Source organism: Chiloscyllium punctatum, chromosome 5 (genome assembly GCF_047496795.1).
Source record: "Chiloscyllium punctatum isolate Juve2018m chromosome 5, sChiPun1.3, whole genome shotgun sequence".
NCBI lineage: Eukaryota > Metazoa > Chordata > Chondrichthyes > Orectolobiformes > Hemiscylliidae > Chiloscyllium > Chiloscyllium punctatum.
Window position 1 is genome coordinate 2,761,263 of NC_092743.1, and position 26,323 is coordinate 2,787,585.

Below are 26,323 nucleotides of genomic sequence, written 5' to 3' on the forward strand. Positions count from 1 at the left end.
ATTGCATGCAATTTTGGTCTCCTTCCTATCGGAAAGATGTTGTGAAACTTGAAAGCGTTCAGAAAAACTTTACAAGGATGTTGCCAGGGTTGGAAGATTTGTGCTATAGGGAGAGGCTGAACAGGCTGGGGCTGTTTTCTGTGGAGCGTCGGAGGCTGAGGGGTGACCTTATAGAGGTTTACAAAATTATGAGGGGCATGGATAGGGTAAATAGTCAAAGTCTTTTCCCTGGGGGCGGGGAGTCCAGAACTAGAGTACATAAGTTTAGGGTGAGAGGGTAAGATATAAAAGAGACTTACGGGGCAACGTTTTCACCCAGAGGGTGGTACATGTATGGAATGAGCTGCCAGACGAAGTGGTGGAGGCTGGTACAATTGCAACATTTGGATGGGTATATGAATAGGAAGGGTTTGGAGGGATATGGGCCAGGTGCTGGCAGGTGGGACTAGATTGGGTTGGGATATCTGGTTGCATGGACAGGTTGGACCGAAGAGTCTGTTTCCATACTATACATCTCTATGACTCTACATGAACTTCTTTCATTGACATTTTATTACTGTCAGTGTTCTGTCCTGTGTTTACCCACACAGTTTTACTGCTCTGTTGCCTCAACATTTCTCTTTAGATTTCTGAATTTCCCTTAACCTGCTCTCCCTTTTCATTTGAAGCCTGCAGCCTACATAAACGTATTAGTAATAAAAGTCTAGATGAGGGAGACAGCAGAATCGTTACAGAATGCTAATGTAAGTGGGTTAGCAATTGAGATACCTGGGTTAATGCTGTGGGGCATGGATTCAAACCTAACCACGTAAACCAGTGACTTAAATTCATTTAATAAAATCTGAAATTACCTAGTCTTAATTGCGAAGACCATGAAAATATCATCAATTATGGTAAAAGTCCAGTCTCCTTTAGACAAGAAAGTCTGCTACCATTATCAGGTCTGGCCTATATGTGACACCAAACCACAGCTTTATCCTTCAATCAAAAGTGCTCTAGGAAATGGCCAAGCAAGCTTCTCAGTTCAGGAACATTTCAGGATGTGCAAAAAATGCTGGCTTTGCCAGTGACATCCCATCAGAATATTTTTTAAAAAGGTCATATAATGTCTCGTGTTTCATTGTATTTCACAGACAATCAAATACTCTTTAGGTTCAGAAGCTTTGTATTTGGGGAAACGTGAGAATTAGAAACTCCAGTTGGTCATCCGGCCTCTTTAGCGTATTCCATTAATTGATAAGAATGTGGCTGATTTGATTGTGGTCTCAAATCCATTTTGCTGTTTGCTTCCATTGCCCTTAATTCCCTTTTTCATCCAAAATCTGACTAACCCAACCTCCACTGCTGTCTGGAGCAGAGAATTACAAATACTCAAAACCCTGTGAGGGATTAAATTCCTCCTCAGTTCCATCTTCAACAGGAATCCCCTTATTCTCAAGCAGTGCCCCTGGTTCTAAATTCTATGGTGAAGAGAAACATCCTGTTAGCATCTACCCTGCCAAAACCCTCAGAATCTTGTATGTCTCAGTAAGATCATCTCTTGTTTTTCCAAACTCCAACCAGTGTAGGCCTATCTACCAGCCCACCTTCTCCAGCATAAGACATTCCCTTCATGCCAGGAATTAGTCTAGTGAACCTTTTTATGAACTGTTTCCAATTCAAGGTTACCCTCCCTAAATAGGAACTGTACACAGTACTCTAGATGTGGTCTGAACAATGCTTTGTACAATTGTAGCATGACTTCCCTACTTTTAAACACCATCTTTTAGCAATAAAGGTCAGCACTTTATTTTCTTACGTAAGCACTTGCTGTGCCTGCATGCTAATGTTTTGTGATTCATGAACCAAGACATCAAAGTGCCACTGTACCCCAGCATGTTGCAGTCTGTCTCCATTTAAATAATAGACTGCATTTCCAGTCTTCCTGCCCAAACAGGCAAGTTCATATTTTCTTATTTTATACTTAATCTGCCAAGTTTATGCCAACTCACTTAAACAATCTGTAGATCTTTATATACTCTTTTGTATCTTTTTCCTCAACCAGCTTACCAACCTTCCTTTATATCAGCAGCACATTTGGCTTCCTTGCAGTCATTCCCTTCATGCAGATCATTAATATAGGTGGTAAATAGTTTACAATAGTCTAGTGACATATTACAGGAAAGAAATGCTGCAGAAACAAGCATAAGTACATGCTTCATCTGCCTCATGCATTTTTCACCGCAGAAACCTTCTAAAATTAAAGAGCTCATTTCCCTGGCAATCCACTGGATATTCAACCTGAAAATGACCCTGTTATCCCAACAACGTTCACTGAAGAATGGTCACTGGACCTGAAACATTAACTCTGATTTCTATCTACAGATGCTGCCGGATCTGCTGTGTTTTTCCAACAATTTCTGTTTTGGTATTGTTTACTGCTGGTTGGACACTCCTTTATCTGCTACTACATCACTTCCAACACCATAATCTCTAATCATGACCTTTTTACGTAATGTATTATCAAATGTCTTTTGGAAACACAAATCTACTGATTTCCCCTGTATCTTCCCCTGCTCGTTGCATGCTGAACAGTCTCCAGTGAAATTTGCACTAGTTGCATAAGTGCAGCCTTGGAGAGAGAAAGACTGAATAAGATGATATGAGGAATGAGAGGATCAACTTATGAGGAGAAACGAGGGGGATGTGTGACATTCCAACCCTCGAGCCTCACATAGGTTCAGCCTTGAGCATGCCTTCGAAACAGAGTTTGCAAATCCAGGTTCTCTGTCTGAGTTTGCATGCTGGAAAAACAGCCAAAGATGAATCCTGCTGCCCAGCATATCTTATTTTATCATCAGACAATGCCTGACCTTAGACAGAGAATATTTTGTGTTTACTCCTTGCTCCATGTCACTGAAGTTTCTCTTCTTTTTGGGTTGCCAGGTCTTCCTGGTGATTCCAAGATTGTTCAGGTCCTGGAGGAGGAATCCCGAATCCGGCTCTCACAGTTCAATCAAAAGGATATCTCCATGGTTTTCAGCAGTGTCATGAAGCTACATCCATCCATTGAGCACCCATTAATCGAAAGCTGTCTCACTGGCCTGGAGAAGAACATTGAGAAGGAACGTCACCCCCAGACTTTGTTCCTCTTGCTCTCTTACTACAAACTGAAGGCTCAGGCACTGCAGTCTGATGGCTACAGCAGCGAACAGCTTCTCAACAACCGTAAGATCCTCCGATTGGTCAAGCACACACTGGGGCACGTCACCAATGTAAGAGACCACGAGATGACCCTCCTGGACGAGATGCTGGCTACGTGTGCCCGGGAGACCAGCAACAAGTCACTGGAGCTGATCTTTAGTTCTCAACTCTTCTATGAGAACAGGCAGGAAAAGTTCATCAATAGCTTGGCAGGTAGGGTGCAAATAGACTTCAGAGTTTAAGTATCAACCTTTTCACAGATCATATTCACTTCATCCAGCATTTCATCGTAACTGTTATATTGAGCGATAGCATTTAAACCAGCATGGCATTGAAGTGTAATTGGGAGAAACATGTTCAGTGGGTAATCCATCACAACACTGTAACTAGTATAGGTACAGAAAGTACTTAATCCAGCTTTGTACTATAAAGTTACAGTGCATAAGCAATGGCAAACATTTAAAGAGTTTATGGAAGAACTTCAACAATTGTTCATTCCTGTCTGACACAAAAATAAATTGGGAAAGGTGCCTGATCATGACTAGGAAGGGAAATTAGGGATAATATTAGGTTCAAGGAAAGGGCATTCAAATTGGCCAAAAAACCTGCAAACCTGAGGATTTGGCGTAGTTTAGATTTCAGCAAAGGAAGATAAAGGGATTGATAAAGAAGAGTAAGCTTATGGGGAATGTATAAACCGATTGTAAAATTGGTACAGGTATGTGAAAAGAAAAAGAATAATTAAGACAAATGTAGGTCCATGACAGTCAGGAATAGATGAATTAATAATGGTAGACCAATTAAATGCATATTTTGGTTTTGTGTTCACAGGGAGGACATAAATAATGCACCAGAAATGTTGGGGGACACAAAGTCTAGTGAGAGGGAGAAGCCCAAGAAAATTAGTATTGGTAGGGAAATGATGTTGGGGAAATTGATGCAATTAATAGTCAATAAATACCCAGGACCCAATAATCTACTTCTCAGAGTAATTAAGGAAGTTGCCTGAGAAATAGTGGTTGCATTGGTGGTCATCCTCCAAAATGCTTTCGACACTGGAATAGTTCCTATGGATTGGAGGGTAACTAATGTAAGCCTTCTAATTGAAAAGCAAGATAGAGAGAAAACAGGAAAATATAGATTGGTTAGCCTAATGTTGGTAATAGGGAAAATGCTAGACTCCATTACAAAAGGTTTAATAGCAGAGGATTTGGAAAACAGTAACAGAATTGGACAGAATCAGCATGAGTTTACAAATTGGATATCATGCTTGACAAAACTACTGGAATGTAGCTAGTAGAGTTGATAAGGGGGAAACTAGTGAATATGGTTTACCTGGATTTTCAGAAGGCTTTCACTAAGGTACCACATAAGAGACTAGTGTGTAACAATAAAGTGCATGGGATTGGGCAGTTGTGTAATGACATGGATAGAGAACTGGTTGGCAGACAGAAAACAAAGAGTGAAAGTAAATGGGTCTCTTTCTGAGTGGTGGGTAATGACTAGTGGGGGATACTGCAGGGGTCAGCACTTGGACTCAGCTATTCACAATACATTTTAATGATTTAGATGAGAGAATAAAGTGTGATGTTATCTGGTTTCTAAATGTCACAAAGCTGGGTGAAAGTGTGAACTCTGAGGAGGATAAAGAGATGCTTCACTGTGATTTGGACAGGCTAAGTGAGTAGGCAAATGCATGGCAGATGCATTATAATGTGGATCAGTGTGAGGTTATTCACTTTGGTAGTGAAAACAGGAAAGTAGAATACTCTCTGAATGGTGATAGATTGGGAAAACAGGGGTAATAACGAGGCCTGGGTATCCTTGTACACTAGTCACTAACAGTAAGCATGCAGGTGCAGTAGGCAGTGAAGAAGTTAAATGGTATGTTGGCCTTCATAGCAAGAAGATTCAAGTACAGGAGCAAGCCTGCTGCAAGCATACAGAGCCTTGGTGAGACCAGACCTGGAGTATTGTGTGCAGTTTTGGCCTCCTTATCTGTGGAAGACTGTTCTGGCGATGGAGGGTGTGCAGTAAATGTTTACCAGACTGATTGCTAGGATGGCAGGACTGAGGTATGAATAGTGACTGAATCAGTTAGGATTATCTTCACTGGAGTTCAGAAGAATGAAGTGGAAACTCATAGAAACCTATAAAATTCTAACAGAACTAGACAGGTTATATGTTGGAAGGATGTTCCTGAAGATCGGGGAGTGCAAAACCAGGGGTCACTGTCTAGGGATACTGGGTAGGCATTTTAGGATTGAGATGAGGTGAAATTTGTTCACCAAGAGAGCAGAGAGCCTATGGAGTTCTCAGCTACAGAACGTAATTTAGGCCAAAACATTGAATGTTTTCAAGAAGGAATTGGGTGTAGTTCTTGGAGTTAAAAGGATCAGAGGATATTGTGAGAAAGTGAGTACAGGCTAGTGGGTTGGATGATCGGGCTTGGAGGGTCGAACAGCCTACTCCTCCTCTGTTTCAAATTTCATTATTTCTTTCTTGTGTAAATCCAGAGAGTATTCAATATATCACTGCATTATAACTGAAATATAACTGCACTAAAAATGCAGGTAGCACTTAATCAGCCACTTTGTTGTAACTGGGATAAATACAGGCAGTGTTTAATCCAGCACTGTACAGTAACTGGGAAAAATATAGTAGTACTTAATCCAGCACTGTTGTGTAATTGGTATGTACAAAAATGTTTAGTCAGTCTCTAAAACCTATCTTTTATTTAGATTAGATTAGATTACTTTACAGTGTGGAAACAGGCCCTTCGGCCCAACAAGTCCACACCGACCCGCCGAAGCGCAAACCACCCATACCCCTACATTTACCCCTTACCTAACACTACGGACAATTTAGCATGGCCAATTCACCTGACGTGCACATCTTTGGACTGTGGGAGGAAACCGGAGCACCCGGAGGAAACCCACGCAGACACAGGGAGAATGTGCAAACTCCACACAGTCAGTCTCCTGAGGCGGGAATGGAACCCAGGTCTCTGGTGCTGTGAGGCAGCAGTGCTAACCACTATGCCACCTTGCCGCCTTATAACAGCACTGCCTATTTGTGACGCATGGTCATTGCATTGGAACAGGTAACTGATTGTTGTGTGTCTCTCACTCCATGACAATTCCAAGTGTCTTTTGCTGTTTTGGCAGAAAATTACTTTCTTTTGCCATTCCTTATAATCTAATTTTATTTCTCACTTAAACCACATCAATGATGAGGGCGACATGGTGGCTCAGTGGTTAGCACTGCTGCCTCTCAGTGCCAGGGAGCCAGGTTTGTTTCCAGCCTCGGGTGATTGTCTGTGTGGAGTTTGCACATTCTCCCCGTGTCTGCATGGGTTCCCTCCGGGTGCACCAGTTTCCTTCCACAATCCAAAAGATGTGCAGGTTAGATGAATTGGCCATGCTAAATTGAGCATTGTGTTCAGGGATGTGTAGATTAGGTGTATTAGTCAGGGGTAAATACAAGACCATAGGATAGGGGAAGGGTCTGGGTGGGTTACTCTTCAGAGGGTCGGTGTGGACTTGTTGGGTCAAAGGGCCTGTTTCCACACTGTCAGGACTTTATGATTCTATGATACCAGACCATTCTGTGTCTTTGCCAATGTTTCAGTTTTACATTTACTGACCTGGCCTTTGAACCTCACTCAGTGCATGATCCTGTGCACAAACAGGTAGATGTTCATTTGGTTGTGAAGGGCTTTGCAGTTGGGTCTGTTTGTGTCTTTTTTGGCCCTAATTGCTTGTGACCTTCTCAGCAGAGGTCAAATGTGAGAATCTATTATCCTACTGCCTATTCCACAGTGACAGAAGCCACTGTAGGACCCTACTGAGCCATTGAACTGACAAAAATTCCAGCCTGTCATATAAGAGCATTTCTTTCTATTTTAGAGGAACTCCCAAAGAAAGTGGATAGCATCACCCCCTACACCATGGCACTCATTGCAAAATATATTGCGCGTCATCGACTACGTGAGACCAGGCTTCTGGACACGATCGCAGATTTCCTCATCAAAAAGGGTGAAAACCTGGACAGTAAGGTAATTGTGTATAGTTTCTTTAACAAAGCAGAAAATATTTTTAGGAAACACAGTGTTGGAGTTCGGGGTAAGCCATGATTGAGGGAATTGAAAGGAAAATAAAACAACAACATCTTGCATTTATATGGCATCTTTAAATTCCATTAATTGACCCAAGGCACTCCATAGGAGCCTTTTATGCAAAGTTTGGCACCGGGTAGAAGGGGACATTAGATCAAAAGTTCAAATGCTTGTTAAAAAGGCCAATTTAAGGGGATGTTTTAAATGAGATGGAGCCGGAGAAAAATAGACATGAGAGACATGAGTAGACCATTTGAACCTGCTTTGCCATTCAATAGGATCACAGCTGATCCTCTATCTCAATGCCATATTCCTGTTTTTTTCCCATACCCTTTGATGTCTTTAAAATCTGGAAAATTATTCTCTTCCTTTTTTGAATAGATTCTGTTAGTTGACCTCCACAGTTTTCAATGGTAGAGAATTCCACAGGTTCACTACCCTGTGAATGAAGAAATGTTTCTTCGTCTTCGTCCTAAGTGGCCGAGCCATATATTAAAACTGCATCCGTGCCAACTTACCAAACAGTGAAGACATCCTCCCTGCGCATAGTCTGTTGGGCCCTGTCTCAATCAGATTCCCTGTCATCCTCCTGCCTGAAACGTTAACTCTCCTGCTCCTCAGATGTTTCCTGACCTGCTGACCTTTTCCAGCACCACACTTTATCGACTCTGACTCCCCAGCATCTGCAGCCCTCACTATCTCCTGAATACAGGCCCAGCCAAACCAATTTCTCCTCATAGGACAGACCTATCTTCCCTGGTATCAGCTTATTCCACTCTCTGTTTCCTGTCTGTCAACCAATTCTCGATCCATGCCAATATATTATCCTTTATCCCGTGTACTTTAACTTTGCCACTAACCTCTAATGAGGGACCTTATGAAAACCTTCACAAAGCAGAGATTTCTGGAGGGAGTTCCAGACCTGAGGCCCTTGGCAGCTGAAGGTGTGGCTGCCCATGATTTAATGGTCAGCAACATATCTTATAATCAAATATGATATCAAGATTGTGAATGGTCTGATTAACATCAACAGTTACCAGGGAAAAGGATGGAATCACTATCTGTGGAGTAGAGTTTGTAGCAGATCTGAAAATAATAAGCTTTGACATTTAATTGGAGGAAAGTTCTACACATCCAGTGCAAATAATCAAACAACTGAAAGACAGTGAAGGTTTCAACTGAGGTGAAGATTTACAAGGGGTCTGGGGAGCATGTGAAATACTTAAAGGGTGCCCCTGGGCAGATATGAATATCTAAAGGGATCGCTGAGAGTGTGTGATTATTCACAGGGCGTTCCCAGGAATCCCCATGTGTAATTATTTACATGAACTATTGCTGCTGCCATCAGTTCATAACCTTATTGTGGGCACTGAACTTGGGGCCTCAGGTTAATGTGATGTTACAACTTATTGCTCCCAGCTGTGGACTGTTGAGTGTGAAGCTTGGGCATTGCCCAAGCCACAGGCTTGAAACCAGGTATGACAGTGTTTGACTTTGAGTTGTTTCATGTTGCAGATAATTCAGAAGCTCGTCTTCCCATTCAGTCGGATGAACTACAAACCTTCCCATGAAGCCAAGTTTTTTGCAAAGCTGGAGTCCGTGCTGGAGGTCAAAGCCATGAACTCACCCCTGGCCACAGTCAATATCTTCATGTCCATGTTCCAACTGGGACATTTTCCAGGATCCATACTTGACAAAGTCTTCTCTGCTGCTTTCATCAACAACGTGATGAGTATGATTTTCCTTCATAACTCCCATAGGATCAAAAGAATTAGGTCTTACTCCAGGTAGTGTTGGGAAGGAGGTCAGTTAACAGACTGTCGAGGAGGTGATCCTCTCAAGGTGGCATTGTTTCAAGCACTGAAGTGTGGTTAGTTAAAAGAATGCAAACTCACTGCATGGCAGCTGGTGATAATTAAATTAACTCCTTAATTCTGAAATTGAAAGTTAATCTCAGTCATAGTGACCACAAAACTATCATTGATTGTCATAAAAACTGAATGATATTTGGGAAAGGAAATCTGCTGTCCTTAACCGATCATACCTCCTCGTGACTCCAGACACACAGCAACATGGCTGACTCTTAATTGCCTCCTCAAATGGCCAAGCAAGCCACACAGTTCAAGGGAGGAATTGGGATTGGGCAACAAGTACCTGCCCAGCCAGTGATGCTCATGCCAGATGAAAGAATAAAGAGAAACATAATTTTGAGAGTAATTGTGTGCAAGTCCTCACTATGAGTAACTGCGTAAATTTTTTGTTGTGAGATCCAAGAATTAACTGCACAATCCCTTAATTTGTGATTGCACAGTGGTTAGCACTGCTGCCTCACAGCGCCTGAGACCCGGGTTCAATTCCCGCCTCAAGCGACTGACTGTGTGGAGTTTGCACATTCTCCCCGTGTCTGCGTGGGTTTCCTCCGGGTGCTCCGGTTTCCTCCCACAGTCCAAAGATGTGCAGGTCAGGTGAATTGGCCATGCTAAATTGCCCGTAGTGTTAGGTAAGGGGTAAATGTAGGGGTATGGGTGGGTTGCGCTTCAGCGGGTCGGTGTGGACTTGTTGGGCCAAAGGGCCTGTTTCCACACTGTAATGTAATCTAATATAAATCTTTTATTGTGGAATGCTGATAGTAACTCTGTAAATTTCCCACTCCAGGACTCGCAAGATTAACTGCGCAAATCTCTTATTATAGGATCCTGAGAGAAACTGTGTGAATTCCAAGAGTAATTCTAGTTGTTTGCAGTGTTTTCTGTTTTTTCAGACAGTCCGTATGGATTGATTGTTCGCCGATACCTGTCCCTACTTGATGCTGCAGTGGAGCTGGAGCACAGTGATTACAAGGGACCTCGACTGGAGGACAGATACAAAGTGATGATGTTTGACCGTGTACTGACTGCAGATGAGGTGAACAGGAAGTACAGGTCAGTGGTCATTTAGATAATTACCAGGAATAAAATTTAATTATTAATGAATCATTATGCTGTCATAAACTTGCTCTGTGACAAAACTAACATGAAAGAAAAAAATCTACTTTATGTCATTTAAATGGATTTTCAAGTAAATGAATCAGTGTCAGCTTAGAAAAAAATTGACAGAAGGACATAAAATGGTTAGTGTTGTAAATGGTCATTTTTCAGGTTATTGGATAGGAAGGGTTTGGAGGGATAAGTGCCAGTGCTGGCAGGTGGGACTAGATTAGGTCGGGATATCTGGACAGATTGGACCGAAGGGTCTGTTTCCGTGCTGGACATCTCTATGACTCCATGACTCTATAAGAATAGGAATAGATCATTTCGCCCTATGAGCCTGTTCCACCATTCAATGAGATCATGGCTCATCTGTGGCCTTACTCCATATACCTGCTTTTGGCCCATATCCCTAATACCTGTGCTTATCAAAAATGTATTTAAGTCAGATTTAAAATTAGCACCTGGTTCCTTGCTTTATTTCGAAATTACTTAATGATACCACATTTGAAGATCTGATGGACAGTGAGGATGATCACTATTGACTGCAGCAGGACATAGGCTCGGAAAATGGGCAAACAAGTAGCTGTTGGAATTTAATCCAGAAAATTATGGAGTGATGCATTTTGAGACAAGGGTTAAGGATCGGCTATACAGACTGAATGACATATTTCTAAAGAGTGTATAGGGTTAGGGATCCCGGTGGCATGGAGGTGAGGTTCCTGTGCATAGAGTTTTGAAGACAGAGGCAGTAATGAGAGCTCAAAGCTTATTGGAGCTTGAGTTTTATGAATAAAGGTGTTGAGTTGTTGCCTGTCTTTCAGGATCGAGGATGACTTGTTTCTTCTCCAGTTCATTGGGTTCTGCAATGCTGATGAATCCAGTGATGCTGATTCTGAGTCATTCAGGGCAGTGATAATTATAGGATTGGGCAAATGGAAGGTTTGAAGGTTTATGTGCTCCTTCAGAAACCTTAACTTTGCCTCTGCACATTCCCAATGAATGTTTTTGATCTGCTTGGTGCACTCCTGGATGAACCTTCTCACACGGCAGGGTCTCCCATGAGTCAGTGGACATGTTTGATCTCATTAGCGATGTTTTGAGGACAACTCTAAAGTGGAATGATTCAAAAATACTTAACATCATGGCTAGAGATATTCCCCACTCTACCATTGCCATCCAAGCCGGGGGATTAATCCTGGCTTATTCATTTCTGGGATGTGAACGCTGCTGGCAAGGCTAATGTTTGTTGGCCGTCGCTAATTGCCCTTAGAGATGTGATGGTGAGCTGTCTTCGGGAAATACTGCACTCCATACGCTGTAAGGACCCATACAGCGCTCTTAGGAAGGGAGTTCCAGGATTTTAATCCAGTGACAATGAAGAAGTAGAGAAGAGAATGGAGCTATTTCCAAGTCAGGCTGGTGAATGCCTTGGAGGGGGATCTTGAAGAGACCTGTGCTTACATGTATTTCTTGATTCACTTGTGGGATCTGGGTGTTGTTGGTTGGGCTAGCATTTATTGACCGTCTGTAGTCAGTGCTGGAGGGAGTGAATGTTTGGGGATCTGTGGTGGATGTGGTGCAAATCAAGCAACCTGTTTTGTTGAAGATTGTTGTTGTTGATTTAGATGGTGGACAGGCTCTTGGAAGGCTGCTGCTCTCTTTATTGAACCGTGATTGCTATCCTGGCTTGATGGTAATGATTGAGTGGGGAATATGCCAGCGCCAGAGATTGATTCGAGTAACTGTGCTGTTGTTGATGGCCCATAGTGCCTCATGGCCCAGTCTTCAGTTGTCAGATCTGTTTGAAATGTATCCCAATTAACATGGTGATAGTTCCACACATATGCTCTTCTAGCTGCTAAAAGTCATTAGTTTTGAGGGTTCTTTCAAAGGAGCATTGGTGAATTTCTGCAATGCATCTTGTAGATGATGCACATTGCGGCTGCTAAGCATGATGGTAGAGTGGGCAAATGTTTGGGGATGTAATGCCAGTCAAGCTAGCTGCTTTGTCCTGGATGTTCTTGAGCTGCAGTCAGCTAGGCAATTGGGAAACCTTCCATCTCATGCCTGACCTCTGCCCGGTACATGGTGGATAGGCTTTGTGTTTGTAGCTACAGTGTTTATGCAGCTGCTCCAGTTAGGTTTCTGCCAAAGGCAGCTCTTAAGATATTGATAGTATGGAATTCAGTGATTGTAATGCAGTTGAGTGTCATGTTTAAGTATGTTCATTACCTATGTTGGGAATACATAATCTCCAAAAATTACACTGTAAAAGAAGTTGGAAGAGATGGAAGTGTTTAGCCAATTTCAAGATTGAAGAGGATTTACAGTGTTTTCTCTTGGACAAGGGAGATGTTGAGAATGTGTTTCCACTCTTGTGAGGAATCTCGAACTATGAGATGTAGTTCTAGAATAAGGGGATATTTATTTGAAACTGAGATATGAAGAAGTTTGTTTTATAGAGGATGTTACATATCTGAAATTCTCGATCACTGAAAGTAATTATTGGGAAAATGGATAGATGTTTGAAGTGTCAATGACATAAGGACGATGACAAGTTGACAAAGAAAAGTTGAAGCCCGGGACAGATCACCCATGGTCTTATGGAATGGTGGGGCAGCTTGAGGGACTGATTTCTTAAGCAATAGGATCAGAAAAAGCCAATCAGCCCATTTAGTCTATTCTGCCATTCAATTAGATCATGGCTGATCTGTAACCCTCAGCTCCACTTTCCTGTCTTTACCCTGGAACCATTGATTAATTCTGTTCTCCTGGCTTCTTCCCAAAACCTTTGATCCCCTTACTAATCAAGAATCTATCTATCACTGTCTTAAATACACTCAATGTTTTGGCTTCAATAGCCTTTTGTGGCAATGAGTTTCACCACCCTCTGGCTGAAGTTGTTCCTCCTCCTCTCAGTTCTTGTATTTAAGACAGATGGGTGCTTGATTAGTAAAGGGATCAAAGATTACTGGGAGAAGGCAGGGGAATGGGGTTGACAAACATATCAGCCATGATCGAATGGCAGAGCAGACTCGATTGACCAACTGGCCTAATTCTGCTCCTGTACCTTATGCTCTCGTAAAAATCTGTCTATAGCCTTGAATATCTGCCCTTGAATATAATAAATGACCCAGCTTCAACAGCTCTCTGTGGTTATGAATTTCGCAGGTTGATTACCCACTCAGACAGAAAAATCCTTTGTTTTTTTTATATAAATATATTTATTGAAAAAAAATCTTAGGTTTTTTACAAAATTACAAACAACACAAAATAGTTGTTGTGGTTCTATTTGCCGAGCTGGGAATTTGTGTTGCAGCTCGGCGAACAGAACCACAACAACGAGCACCCGAGCTACAAATCTTCTCCCAAACTTTGAATACAAAATAGTATGACAACTTTACAATATAATAGCAACAATAGAAAGCAAACTACTAATCTACTCCACAGACTACAGAAACACAAAAAAACCCCAAACAAACCCTATAAAAACTACAGTTCAATTAATAACCAAGGAGAATAAATAAACCGATGAAATAAAATTAAATCAAGTTGTAACAAGGTAATTTAAATGATATTCAATTAAATTACTGCACTTAGCGCAATCTCATCACAGCTCCCCACCATTGGGAGCAATAGTAAGTAGACCCATATTTGTTCAGGATTCTTCCTCCAAACCGACAGGCACAGTCCTCACAGCTAAATAAAGGCCCTGTGTAATATAGCCGATATAGCTACATCAAAATAGTCCAACAAGGGAAGGGGCCATATTGGACTTGGTACTGGGGAATGAGCCAGGACAGGTGGTAGAAGTTGAGGTGGGGGATTTCTTCGGGAACAGTGACGACAATTCTGTAAGTTTTAGAATACTCATAGATAAAGATGAGAGTGGTCCTAAGGGAAGAGTACTAAACTGGGCCAAGGCCAATTATATCAAAATTAGGCAGGAGCTTGGAAGTGTGGATTGGACACAGCTATTTGAAAGGAAGTCCACATTTGATATGTGGGAGGCTTTCAAAGATATGTTAAAGATAGTGCAGGATATGCATGTCCTGTTGAAGACAAAGGATAAGAAGGGCAAGATTTGTGAACCATGGATGACAGGAGAAATTGTACGACTAGCCAAGAGGAAAAGGGAAGCGTACATAAGGTCTAGGCAGCTAAGAACAGAATGGGCCCTGGAGGAATATCGGAAGAGTATGACAAGTCTTAAATTAGGAATCAAGCGGGCTAAAAGGGGTCATGAAATAGCTTTAGTGAGCAGAATTAAGGAGAATCCCAAAGCATTTTATTCTTATATAAAAAGCAAGCGGGTAACTAGAGAAAGGATTGGTCCACTAAAGAATAATGAAGGAAGGCTGTGTGTTGAACCTGAGAGAATGGGTGAGATTCTGAATGATTACTTTGCATCAGTGTTCACTGAGGAAAGGAACATGATGAATGTTGAGATTAGAGATAGAAGTTTGATTAGTCTGGATCACAGTGGCATAAGTAGGGAAGATGTGTTGGGTAGGCTAGAGGTTATTAAGGTGGATAAATACCCAGGACCGGATGGGATCTATCCCAGGTTGCTGAAGAAGGCGAGAGAGGAAATAGCTTGAGCCCTGACAGATATCTTTGTGGCATCCTTAAATACAGGTGAGGTGCCGGAGGACTGGAAGGTTGCTCTTGTTATCCCCCTGTACAAGAAGGGTAGTAGGGATATTCCGGGTAACTACAGACCAGTGAGCCTGACGTCAGTTGTGGGAAAGTTGCTGGAGAGGGTACTGAGGGATAGGGATAGGATCTATTTATATTTAGAAAAGAATGGGCTTATCAATGATAGGCAACATGGTTTTGTGCGGGGGAGATCATGCCTTACCAACTTAATAGAGTTCTTTGAGGAAGTGACCAAGTTGATAGATGAAGGAAGGGCTGTTGATGTCATATACCTGGACTTTAGTAAGGCGTTTGATAAGGTTCCCCATGGTCGACTAATGGAAAAAGTGAAGTCACGTGGTGTGCAGGGTGTTCTAGCTAGGTGGATAAAGAACTGGTTGAGCAACAGGAGACAGAGAGTAGTAGTTGAAGGAAGTTTCTCGAAATGGAGAAAGGTGACCAGTGGTGTTCCACAGGGTCAGTGTTGGGGCCACTGTTGTTTGTGATATACATAAATGATCTAGAAGAGGGCACTGTTGGTATGATCAGCAAGTTTGCAGATGACATGAAGATTGGTGGAGTAGCAGAAAGCATAAGGGTCTGTCAGAGAATACAGGAGCATATAGATAGACTGAAGAGTTGGGCGGAAAAGTCATAGATGGATTTCGATCCAGACAAATGTGAGGTGATCCATTTAGGCAAGACTAATTCTAGAGCAAATTAGACAATGAACGGAAGAGACTTGGGGAAAGTTGATGGGCAGAGAGATCTGGGAGTGCAGGTCCATTGTACCCTGAAGGTTACTGCACAGGTGGATAGAGTGGTTCAGAAGGCATATAGTATGCTTGCCTTCATTGGACAGGGTATTGAGTATAAGAGCTGGCAAGTCATGTTAAAGTTGTACAAGACATTAGTTCAGTTGCATTTAGAATACTGTGTACAGTTCTGATCGCCACATTACCAAAAGAATGTGGACGTTTTGGAGAGGGTGCAGAGAAGGTTTACGAGGATGTTGCCTGGTATGGATAGTGCTAGCTATGAAGAGAGGTTGAGTAGATTCTGTAAAACAATTCCGTTTTCTGGTGCACCATATTCGTAAGGAAGTCTAGGGGTATGTGTTCCACGACTATCTTACGCCAACGTGAGAGTCCTGGGGGATTCTCCGACACCCAGCTCATCAGAATATTCTTCCTCGCGCAAAAAGAAAGCATATTAAAAATTTCTTCCCATGCGCAACCAGGGAGGGAAGCTTTTGGAGACTCAAAAGGAGGGATACTGGATCCAAGCTAACCCCTCAGTTCCCAAAACCTTTACCAAATCACTCGCTGTGTCATCCCAATACCTGGTGATCTTGTGGCATGACCGCAAGCAGTGAGTAAGAGTACCAACTGCTATTTTGCACTTGGGGCACATTGGGAACACTTGAATTTCACAAGCTGTTCTGGTGCTAGGTGAGCCCTATGGAGTACCTTCAGTTGAATAGCATGGGTCCTATTACAAATCGAGATCTTCCTAACATTTTCCCAGATATCCTCCCACATCTCTGAGGAGACTTCCACCCCTAATTCTTGAGTCCAGGTTTTATATAGCCATTCAATGTCCTTCGAAACAATACTACCTAACAAGGGATAGAGTATACTAACCGAGAGGGTACCCGTAGACCGGACCACTCTTCTCTCCATATCCAATTTATAGGGATTAACCATCAATGTAGTCTTTTTTTTTGTACAAAGTCTCTAACCTGGAAGTGACAAAACATGGCATTCCTAGGTCGCTCGAATTTCTGACTCAGCTTTTCGGAGGACATCATGACCTCCCCTGAAGAAGGGATTATGCCCGAAATGTCGATTCTCCTGCTCCTCGGATGCTGCCTGGCCTGCTGTGTTTTTCCAGCACCACATTTTTCAACTCTGGTACTCCAGCATCTGCAGTCCTCACTTTCTCCTATCATGACCTCCCCGTCAAACAGATCTCCCACACAGGAGATTCCTCTGGACTCCCAGAGCTTAAAGCCAGAGGCCATCGCACCCAGCTGGAATCCTGACATTCCCACTATCGCGGTGAAAGGGGAAGTTTTTTTGTAAATTGCCATCTCCCTGCAGCGTCATTCTCCATGCTTTAACTGTGTTTAGGACAATTGGGTTTTTGCAGAGATCCATAATAGTTCTCATCTTGTCCATAAGCAACAAATTAATGAGAGGGCATTTTGTTTGGCCAAATTGATCACGGATCATGACAGGCCCATTCAGCCACATAGGATAACAAGGAACTCAATTTGGTACCTCCTAAGTCTGGAATATCTAGGCACACCCCCCCCCCCCCCCACCCAACCCTTTGCAAAAGCTGCAATTTATCCAGTTTAATAAGAGGCGGCCTATGACGCCAAATAAAAGATCCAAGCCAGCTGTAAAGCCTACGCCATGTTTGCCTTGGCAGCATCAAAGGGAGCATTCTCATGGGATATAATAAGCGTGGAAGAACATTCATCTTAACCAGGGATATCCTGCCCAACCAAGATATCGGAAGATTTTCCCAATGCCGAAGGTCCTGCCTGATTTTCTCTAGCGGCTGCTCTTAATTGCCTTTGTATAATTGACCAAAAACCGGGGTAATAAAAATGCCTCAATGCAGAAAACCTTCTTGTGACCACCAGAAGGGGAAACTGGTTCCATCCCCAAAGTTGGATAATCTCATAAGATACCCCACAGGCATGGCCTCTGATTTCATGAAATTAATTTTATACCCTGAAAACAAACCAAATAGATTAATTACTTGTATTAAGCGGGGCACAGATGTCATTGGATCGGTTAAAAAGAGACGGATGTCATCTACAAAGAAGATAATTTTTTGCCTGCCTGGCCCTACATCCGGGACAGTTATATTAAGATCCGTCTGAATGACTTCCGCCAACGACTCAATCACCAGTGTAAGTAATAGTGGCAAGAGAGGGCACCTTTGACAGCAGTCCCTGCCGACACTAAAACTATCTGACCCTATACGATTAGTGAGCACCACTGCTTTCGGAGCAGCACTGCCACCCATTTGGTAGAAACCTCTCCAAGACCAAACAGCTCCAGTACATAAAAGAGGTATGACCATTCCACCTGATCAAATGCTTTCTTTGCATCCAGGGAGACTACCAAACCTGGGATTGTTGTTTGCTGACATATTTGGACCATTTTTAAAACTCTCCTAATACTATTGGTAGACCTATGACCCTTAATAAAACCCGTCTGGTCCTCCTTTACAATAAAAGGCAATACCCTTTCCACCCTTAATGCTGGCATTTTCAACAGGATTTTAAAATCCACGTTCAGTAATAATATGGGCCTGTACGAAGTGCAATCCTCTGGGGCTTTTCCTTTCTTAAGGATAAGAGAAATATTTGCTTCTCTCAAAGAAGTTGGGAGACAGCCATGACTGAATGAGTAATTGTACATATCCACGAGTGGCCCAGCCAGCTTGTCTATAAACCCCTTATAAATCCATCTGGTCCAGGCACTTTACCACTCTGGAGCAGCCTTACTGCCTCCTGTCCTTCCTGAATTGTCAAAAAGGACACCTGCTCTAAGGTTACACCCAAAAGGTCCAAGGTCTTAAAAAAAACTCCATCTTCGTCATTCGATCCTCACAGTCCTCTAACTGATACAGCTCAAAATAAAATTTTCTAAATGCAGCATTAATCTTTTTGGCATTGCAAGTCAGAGTACCAGCACACACTCTGATGGATATAATAGATTGGGGGCATTCTTCTTTCTGGCCAAGTGTGCTAGATATCTACCTGGTTTATCACCATACTCAAATAATCTTTGTTTCGCAAAAGAGGTTTTCCTCTTTGCTGTTTGGGTAAGTGCAGCATTTAAAGTAGCCCTAAGGACAGTAATCCTCTGTAATTTAGTTATAGATGGCCTATCAAAATATGCTAATTCAGCTGTCTTCAGGCGAGCCTTGGGCAAACATTGCTGTTCTCCCCTCTGTCGTTTCCGGGTTGCAGAGTAAGAAATAATTAAACCCCGTGTATAGGCCTTGGCAGTCTCCCTCAACACCGATGGGTTGCTGGCCGTACCTGAATTGATATCCCAAAACATTTTAAACTCCCACAAAAAAATACCCTATAAACGGAAAGGGTCAATGCGCCAGTGCCGGGAACCCATCCCACCAGCTCCTGCCTTGACCTCCATAAACACTGCCGCATGATCAGAAATGGTTATGTTCCTTATTCTGCAGGGCAGTAACGAGTTCAAAAAGGCCGATGAGGCAAAATACATGTTAATTCTGATATTTCACTTATGTGGATTAGAAAAAAAAGATATAATTCGTTCCTTCGGGGTGGAGGCATCTCCATACATCCACCAATCCCAACTCCTTGTTCAAGTCCACCAACTGCCAGGATTTTGGAGACATACTCGCAAGACCCCTAGGCATCCTGTCCACCTCGGAGTCAATAATGTGGTTAAAGTCTCCCCCTATAATTGTATGACGCCCCATTGGCCATCAATCTAAAAAGCATATCCGTTACAAGTTTAAAGGGATGTGCCGGGGGGGCAATATACATGAAGAATCCCTTGAGACTCTCCATGTATCGCCCAGACTCATCCTTTATTTGGCCTAGCATTTGAAACAGGAGGTTCTTCCGAATTAGAAGAATTCCTCTGTTTTTGGAGTTAAAAGATGAGAAAAACACCTGGCCGAATCCTCCTTGTTGCAACTGAAATGCTCCTTATCGGTTAAGTGTGTTTCTTGCAACAAGGCTACATCAACCGTCTCTTTTCTAAAACTTGACAGTATCTTTTTTCTCTCAATCGGTGCGTAACTCCCCTTAACATTCCAGATGCAACATTTAAACGAATAGTTAGCCATGTTCATCCAAAACAGTCTGAGACCCCCCCCCCACCAGGAGGAAGAACCCCACTCAGAGCGTGCCAAGTGAAAACTATAAACAGTACATATAAATTTAAAAAGGCAACTTCCAAAACTATTAAATCAAAACTTCTAATAACTACTTCTACAACATAAGAGCATAAAACCTAACTGAAAGGAGACTTTTCCCCCTTGTTCACAGGGAGCGCTCATACCACCCATTAATCCCACCATGATTCCTTCTAACTGAAGCCATGCCCCTGCCCCAGACAACACAAAGTAAGGGAAAAAAAACAATATTTTATGACAAGAAAGTTAAAAGTTGGCACCCAACCCATCCCTCCATACTTGTTCCTGAGATGTAAGTGGTGCTGGCAAGGTTAGCATTTGTTGCCATTCCTTGAAGTCATTCTGAGTATGACACCTCTGAAGACAGTCAGTGTTAATGAAGTTCTGCAGGCTTTTAATCTTTACACCAATGGATAATTTACTGAGAATTGGTGTCAAATCTTAGAGTACAGAAGTAAGCCATTTGGCCTGACATTCCAATACCAAGTGTTTGAAAGAGCTATCCAATTAGACACAATTCCTGCTCTCCTCCCAGATTACTACAGGTTTTCTCTTCTGTTTCCTATTCCTATAATATCCCATAGCCGTACAAGCTTTCTCACAATTTGCAATTTCTTTAAATCTAGTCTCAATCCATTCTCCTAGCTGCTTGGCTACTCAAGGCGTTGTAGTCAACCTCCTAGAAACCAGGTGCAAGAAATTCCTGGTTGAAACCTTCCTATCACAACTCTTTTGTTTGTCCTGCCTTTGGTTCATCCCTTTGATTCTGATCACCATCCCACATTTTCACCCTCTGTAGTAAGTTACAGAGTGTGGTATGTGTTACCGCTGCCAAAGATAGCTGCCTGCGGAGGCATAGTTGGCTGTGGCGATGGCACACAGAAACACTTGACCACTCGCTGGTTGTCCTGCTAGCCCTCTCCCTCCCTGTCCTGCTGCCCTATCCACTTCAGCTGTCCAGCTTACTGTTTTGCTCAGGAAGTGGTGAAGTCAGTGAGGTGGAGGGTGAGGCACCAAGTGTTTTTTCTGAGCTCACTGGTTTTCTAATTAATTTCAAGACCATCAGGCTTCCGTATGAAATAAAATATGAAGTTACTACGCAGGTCTTGTATGGTCAAAGGGAGTCCAGCTGCAAAGCTGCCTCCCTGCAACAAATGGCCTTTTATTTGTGACCCCTTTGGGAATGGCCATGATGGATTTCTCTCTGAAAGGTGTAATGTAAGTATAGGCTGTTGTTGGTTTTCTGTTGAGCTGAAATATGCTTCACTATCTCACCTATTATGTTTTCCAGTTACAAAGGGTTGGTGGCGGAAGCTTTGAGACAGCTGATTGGGGATCAGTGTTACAAACAAGACGAGGTTCTTCCCCCAGGGTATTATACAGGTAATGATCCTTAAATGAGCTGTCTTCCTGTTTTAATACACTGCATCACTTAAAGAGTAACTTGTGAACTCTGCTATCCCAGTATTGTGATCTATAAATTGCATAGTTTATATGGATTTAATATTGGTTCTTTTAAGTTTGGACTAGCAATATATATATACAGTATGTGTCTGAAGTTAATACTTAAGTTGTCTGTGCTTCTGTAGCCATGGAGATTTCTTCTAATACAGTTTGGGGGAGGTCCGTTGGCTGCAATAATGGGTTTTTCACGAAACAAGAAAACCACAGAACTGCAAATGCTGGAATTGAAACAAAAGTGGGATTTACTGGAAAACCCCAGCAAGTCTGACAGCATCTGTGGAGAGAAAGCAAAGTTAATCTTTAGGGTCCAGTGACTCTCCTTGGTGTATTTGCTGACAATGGGGTGAGGGAAGGGAGAGGAGTAAACAATAGGTGGAGATGGAGCCCAGGGAGAGAGAGAGAGAGAGAGAGAGACAACAATTGGACAGACAAAGGAATGAGGGAAGGTCACCCTGGGAGAATGTATAGCTGCTAATTAGGGCTGATAGTGGCTGACTTTAGGTTGATTCTGGACAAAATTGATAATCATATGGACAAATATCTCGGTAAAGATATGCACAGATTACTGAAGGTGGCAGAACAGGAAGAGAGAGCAATTAATAAAGCATTCGGTGTCCCCAGCTTTATTAATGGTGGCGTAGAGTACAAGAGCAGGGTGGTGATATTAAACACTTGTTAGACCTCAGCTGGAGTATAATGTACAGTTCTGGGTGCAAGATGTGAATGCTTTGGAGAGAGTACCGAAACAATTTACAAGGATGGTTCTTGAAACTGGAAACTTCAGTTTTGAGGATAGATTTGAGAAATTGGGACTGTTAATCTTCTCTTCTCCAAGAAGAAGACAAGATTTGAAAGAGGTATTCAAAATCATGAGGAATCTGGAGGTAGAGAGAGAGAGAAGCTGTTCCCATTGGTGGAAGGAGAGGCAGTGGCATGGTGTTAACATCCCTGGATCAGTAATCCAGAACACCAGTTCTGGGAATATTGATTTGATGGTGAAATTGGTCTAGTGGCGTCAATCTAACCAGTTTTGAAGAAGAGTCATATTGGACTCAAGTTTACTCTGTTTTTCTCTCCACAGATGCTGCCAGACCTGCTGAGTTTCTCTGGCTCTTTCTGCTTTTGTTATTATCATAGTACTCTAAATGTGGTCTAACCAAAATTTACTCTTGGTTCACAATCTTCTCCCTCTCTCATAAAACCCAGTGCCTGGTTTGCGATCTGTCTTGTTTTGATGATGCTGTTTGAGGGATAAACATTGAGTAGGACACTTAGGGGGATTTTGCATTTCTTCAAATCTGGCAATAGGATTTTTTGCATTCCTCTGAACAAGGAGAGAAGAATGGGAAAGAAGTCTTTGATTTAAAATCTAAAAAGAGAGATGGACCCTCTAGCAGTGGTTTCTCGCTTTGATCTCTGATGGGTGCTCAATGAACAGTTGAATATTTCTTGAGCTTGGGGCCAAGTAATGTTGAAAGTGGCCCGTTTCTAATTGCCCCTGTGTGTTTATGTGGTCCAGCCAGACAGCAACCTAGTGTGGTTTGTCTGTGGATGAGTTAAATTGGTTGTGATGCCATCCACAGTTGAATTATTTGTGCTCTAAATCTAAGCTCATGTTTAAAGGCTGGTACTTGGCTGTCTCAAATGAAGCCAGTGGCTTTAGGCTGTGCATCAGGAAGATTCGAGCAAACAAAAGGAGGAAAATAAGACTTGGAGTAATCCTGATTTCTAATTTTATTTTTAGTATGTGGGTGACTTGAGCAAAGTTATATATTTTGTTCCATAGATGCCCTTGAAAGACATTAGCAGCCCAGTTGTATTTTTATGACAATCAGCAGTTTTCCTGCAAATTTATTTTTCATAGTGACAGACCACAGGTTACCCGGTTGTTTCAATTCAGTTTAACAACCCGTCATAGCCTTTTTCTGTGCCATAAATTATTATGTTTGTCCTATGGAGATTATGTGCAGCGTAGGTTCACGAGGTCAATTCCTGGAATGGCAGGATTACCTTACACTGAAAGACTGGAGTTCTGGGCTTGTATACCCTTGAGTTTAGAAGACTGAGAGGGGATCTGATTGAGACATATAAGATTATTAAAGGATTGGATACTCTGGTGGCAGGAAACGTGTTTCCACTGATGGGTGAGTGCCGAACCAGAGGACACAGCTTAAAAATACGGGGTAGACCATTTAGGACAGAGATGAGGGGAAACTTCTTCACCCAGAGAGTGGTGGCTGTGTGGTTTGCTCTGCCCCAGAGGGCAGTGGAGGCCCAGTCTCTGGATTAATTTAAGAAAGAGTTTGATAGAGCTCTCAAGGATAGTGGAACCAAGGGTTATGGAGAAAAGGCAGGAACAGGATACTGATTAAGGGTGATCAGCCATGATCATATTGAATGGTGGTGCAGGCTCAAAGGGCAGAATGGCCTACTCCTGCACCTATTGTCTATTGTCTATGTCAGCTCTCTCTATCGCACTTTAATCAGCCCATTTGCTCACTCTGTCCCCATACCCCTGTAAGTTATTTTCTATAAGTTCCCTTTCAAATTCCTTTTGGAATTATTGATCATTTCCACTTCGACCATCCTCTTGTTCCACATTATTACCACTCACTGTGTTTAAAAAATAAATTCCATAGATTCTCTCATGTATTTCTCACTCAAAACCACAAACTTGTGTCTCCCCGGTCCTTCTATCTTCAGCATGTAGGAAGAGTTTTATGAGTATACGAACAAGGAACAGTGTTCCTTTCAGCCCCTTAAGTTTGCACTGCCATTTGGTAAGATCATGACTGATCTGGTTATAACTAAAAATCTACTTTCCTGCCTACCCTGATAACTTTTCAATCTCCTGCTTAACAAGCATCTCATCACCTCTACCTTAAAAATATTCAAGGACACTGTTTCCACCATCTTTTCAGGAAGAGAAAATGTTTTGTCTCACCTCAGTTTTAATGGGCAACTCCTGATTTTTAAACAGTGGCTCCTCATTCTCGATTACCTGCAAGCGGAAACATTTTCTCCACTTGGATCCTGTCAAAGCTCCTCTTGTATTCTTCAATCAAGTCTCCCTTCACATTTCTAAACTCCAGTGGAAACAAGCCCAGTCTGTATAACTTTTCCTTTTAAGCCAACCACTCATTCCAGGTATCAATCTAGTAAACCACCTGTGAACCACCTCTAGTGCATTTGCGGTGTTCTTTAAATAAGGAGACCAAAACTGAACAGTATTCACGATGTACTCTTCCCAATATTCTACATAATTGAATCAAAACATCCTGTTCATTCATTCATTCAGAACATGCGGGCATCACTGGCTGGGTGACCATTTATTGCCCATCCTTAATTCCCCTTGAGAAGGTGGTGGTGAGCTGCCTTCTTGAACAGTCCATGTGCAGTAGGTAGGTTCCCATTCTGGATGTAGGTTTGCTCACTGAACTGGAAGGTTCATTTCCAGAAGTTTCATTACCCTACTAGGTAACATCTTCAGTGGGCCTCAGGCGAAGCAATGCTGAAAATTCCTGCTTTCTATTTATATCTTTGGGTTTCTGGTGTCATTTCCTGTGGTGATATTATTTCGATGTGTTCCGAACGGAACTCTATCAACAAACACATCGAGTTAGACCCCCATCTACCACCCCCGAGAAAAGGAACCGGAGTGACTTCACCACAAGAAATAACATCACCACAGGAAATGACATCACCAACTCAAAGATGTAAATAGAAAGCAGGAATTTTCAGCATTGCTTCACCTGAGGCCCACTGAAGATGTTACGTAGTAGGGTAACGAAACATCTGGAAATGAATCTTCCAGCTCAGCAAGCAAATCTACATCCAAAACCTCAACCTGAGCTACAAATCTTCTCAAAACTCAGTAGATTCCCATCTCATGAACAAATCAAAATAAAGGGATTAAATCATCTTTAAATCATTAAAAATTTGGAATTAGGAGTCCAATGACCAGTAAACTATTGCTGATGGTCGGAAGAACCCATCTGATTCACTAAAGTCCTTCAGGGAAGGAAACCATATGTGTCAATATTGCCACATTGCCAATATGTGACTCCAGACCCACAATATGGTTGATGTTGAACTGCCCTCTGCTCTGCACTGCACTAAGGGATGGGCAATAAATGTTGGTCTAGTCAGCGATGCTCGCATCCTGTGAGTGAATAAAAATGAATCTTAATTGGTTCTTAAGGGCCTCAATAGCCCTAAGTCTTTCATTGTTACTGCAAAACACCATATAGGGCGGGGATAGGTAGGGAAGAGTGTGGCCGTCTGCAAGATTCACAAATTGCCCCTTTCTCCTCTGAACACATCAGCGGCAGAACGTAAAATCCAGCCCAAAGTTTCACACTCTACCCTATCAAACCCCTTCAGCAGCTTATATGTTTCTATGAGATCACTGCTGTCCGTCTGCCAGACCTCAGAGAATGTAGTCCCAGTTTACTCAGCCTCTCATCAGACAGACATTTCTGTGGCCAGCAGAGAAAAAGCAGAATGGTGTGTTGTTTCCCTGGTGTCAGGACCAAGGATGTCTCAGAGAGGGTGCAGAATGTTCTCACGGGGTAGAGGGGCCAGGAGGAGGTCATTGTCCACGTTGGAATCAACGTCATTGGAAGGGAAAAGGTTGAGATTCTGAAGGGAGATTCCAGAGAGTTAGGCAGAAATTTAAAAAGGAGGTCCTCAAGGGTAGTAATATCTGGATTACTCCCAGTGCTACGAGCTAGTGAGGGCAGGAATAGGAGGACAGAGCAGATGAATGCATGGCTGAGGAGCTGGTGTATGGGAGAAGGATTCACATTTTTGGATCATTGGAATCTCTTTTGGGGTAGAAGTGACCTGTACAAGAAGGACGGATTGCACCTAAATTGGAAAGGGACTAATGTACTGGCAGGGAAATTTGCTAGAACTGCTTGGGAGGATTTAAACAGTAAGGTGGGGAGGGTGGGACCCAGGGAGATCGTGAGGAAAGAGATCAGTCTGAGACGGGTACAGTTGAGAACAGAAGTGAGTCAAA

The 26,323-nt window shown here is 42.5% G+C and overlaps 1 protein-coding gene across 2 annotated transcripts in view; it reads left to right on the forward strand.

Moving 5' to 3' along the window:
- fastk (Fas-activated serine/threonine kinase) overlaps window positions 1–26,323 on the forward strand; it is a 70,806-nt gene that overhangs the window by 13,498 nt on the left and 30,985 nt on the right. For both annotated transcript variants that reach the window (XM_072569621.1, XM_072569620.1), the window contains exons 3-7: window positions 2,926–3,396; window positions 7,092–7,240; window positions 8,816–9,032; window positions 10,062–10,221; window positions 21,128–21,219. In XM_072569621.1, the coding sequence (XP_072425722.1) occupies window positions 2,926–3,396; window positions 7,092–7,240; window positions 8,816–9,032; window positions 10,062–10,221; window positions 21,128–21,219 (1,089 nt within the window). The remainder of the gene's footprint in view (window positions 1–2,925; window positions 3,397–7,091; window positions 7,241–8,815; window positions 9,033–10,061; window positions 10,222–21,127; window positions 21,220–26,323) is intronic.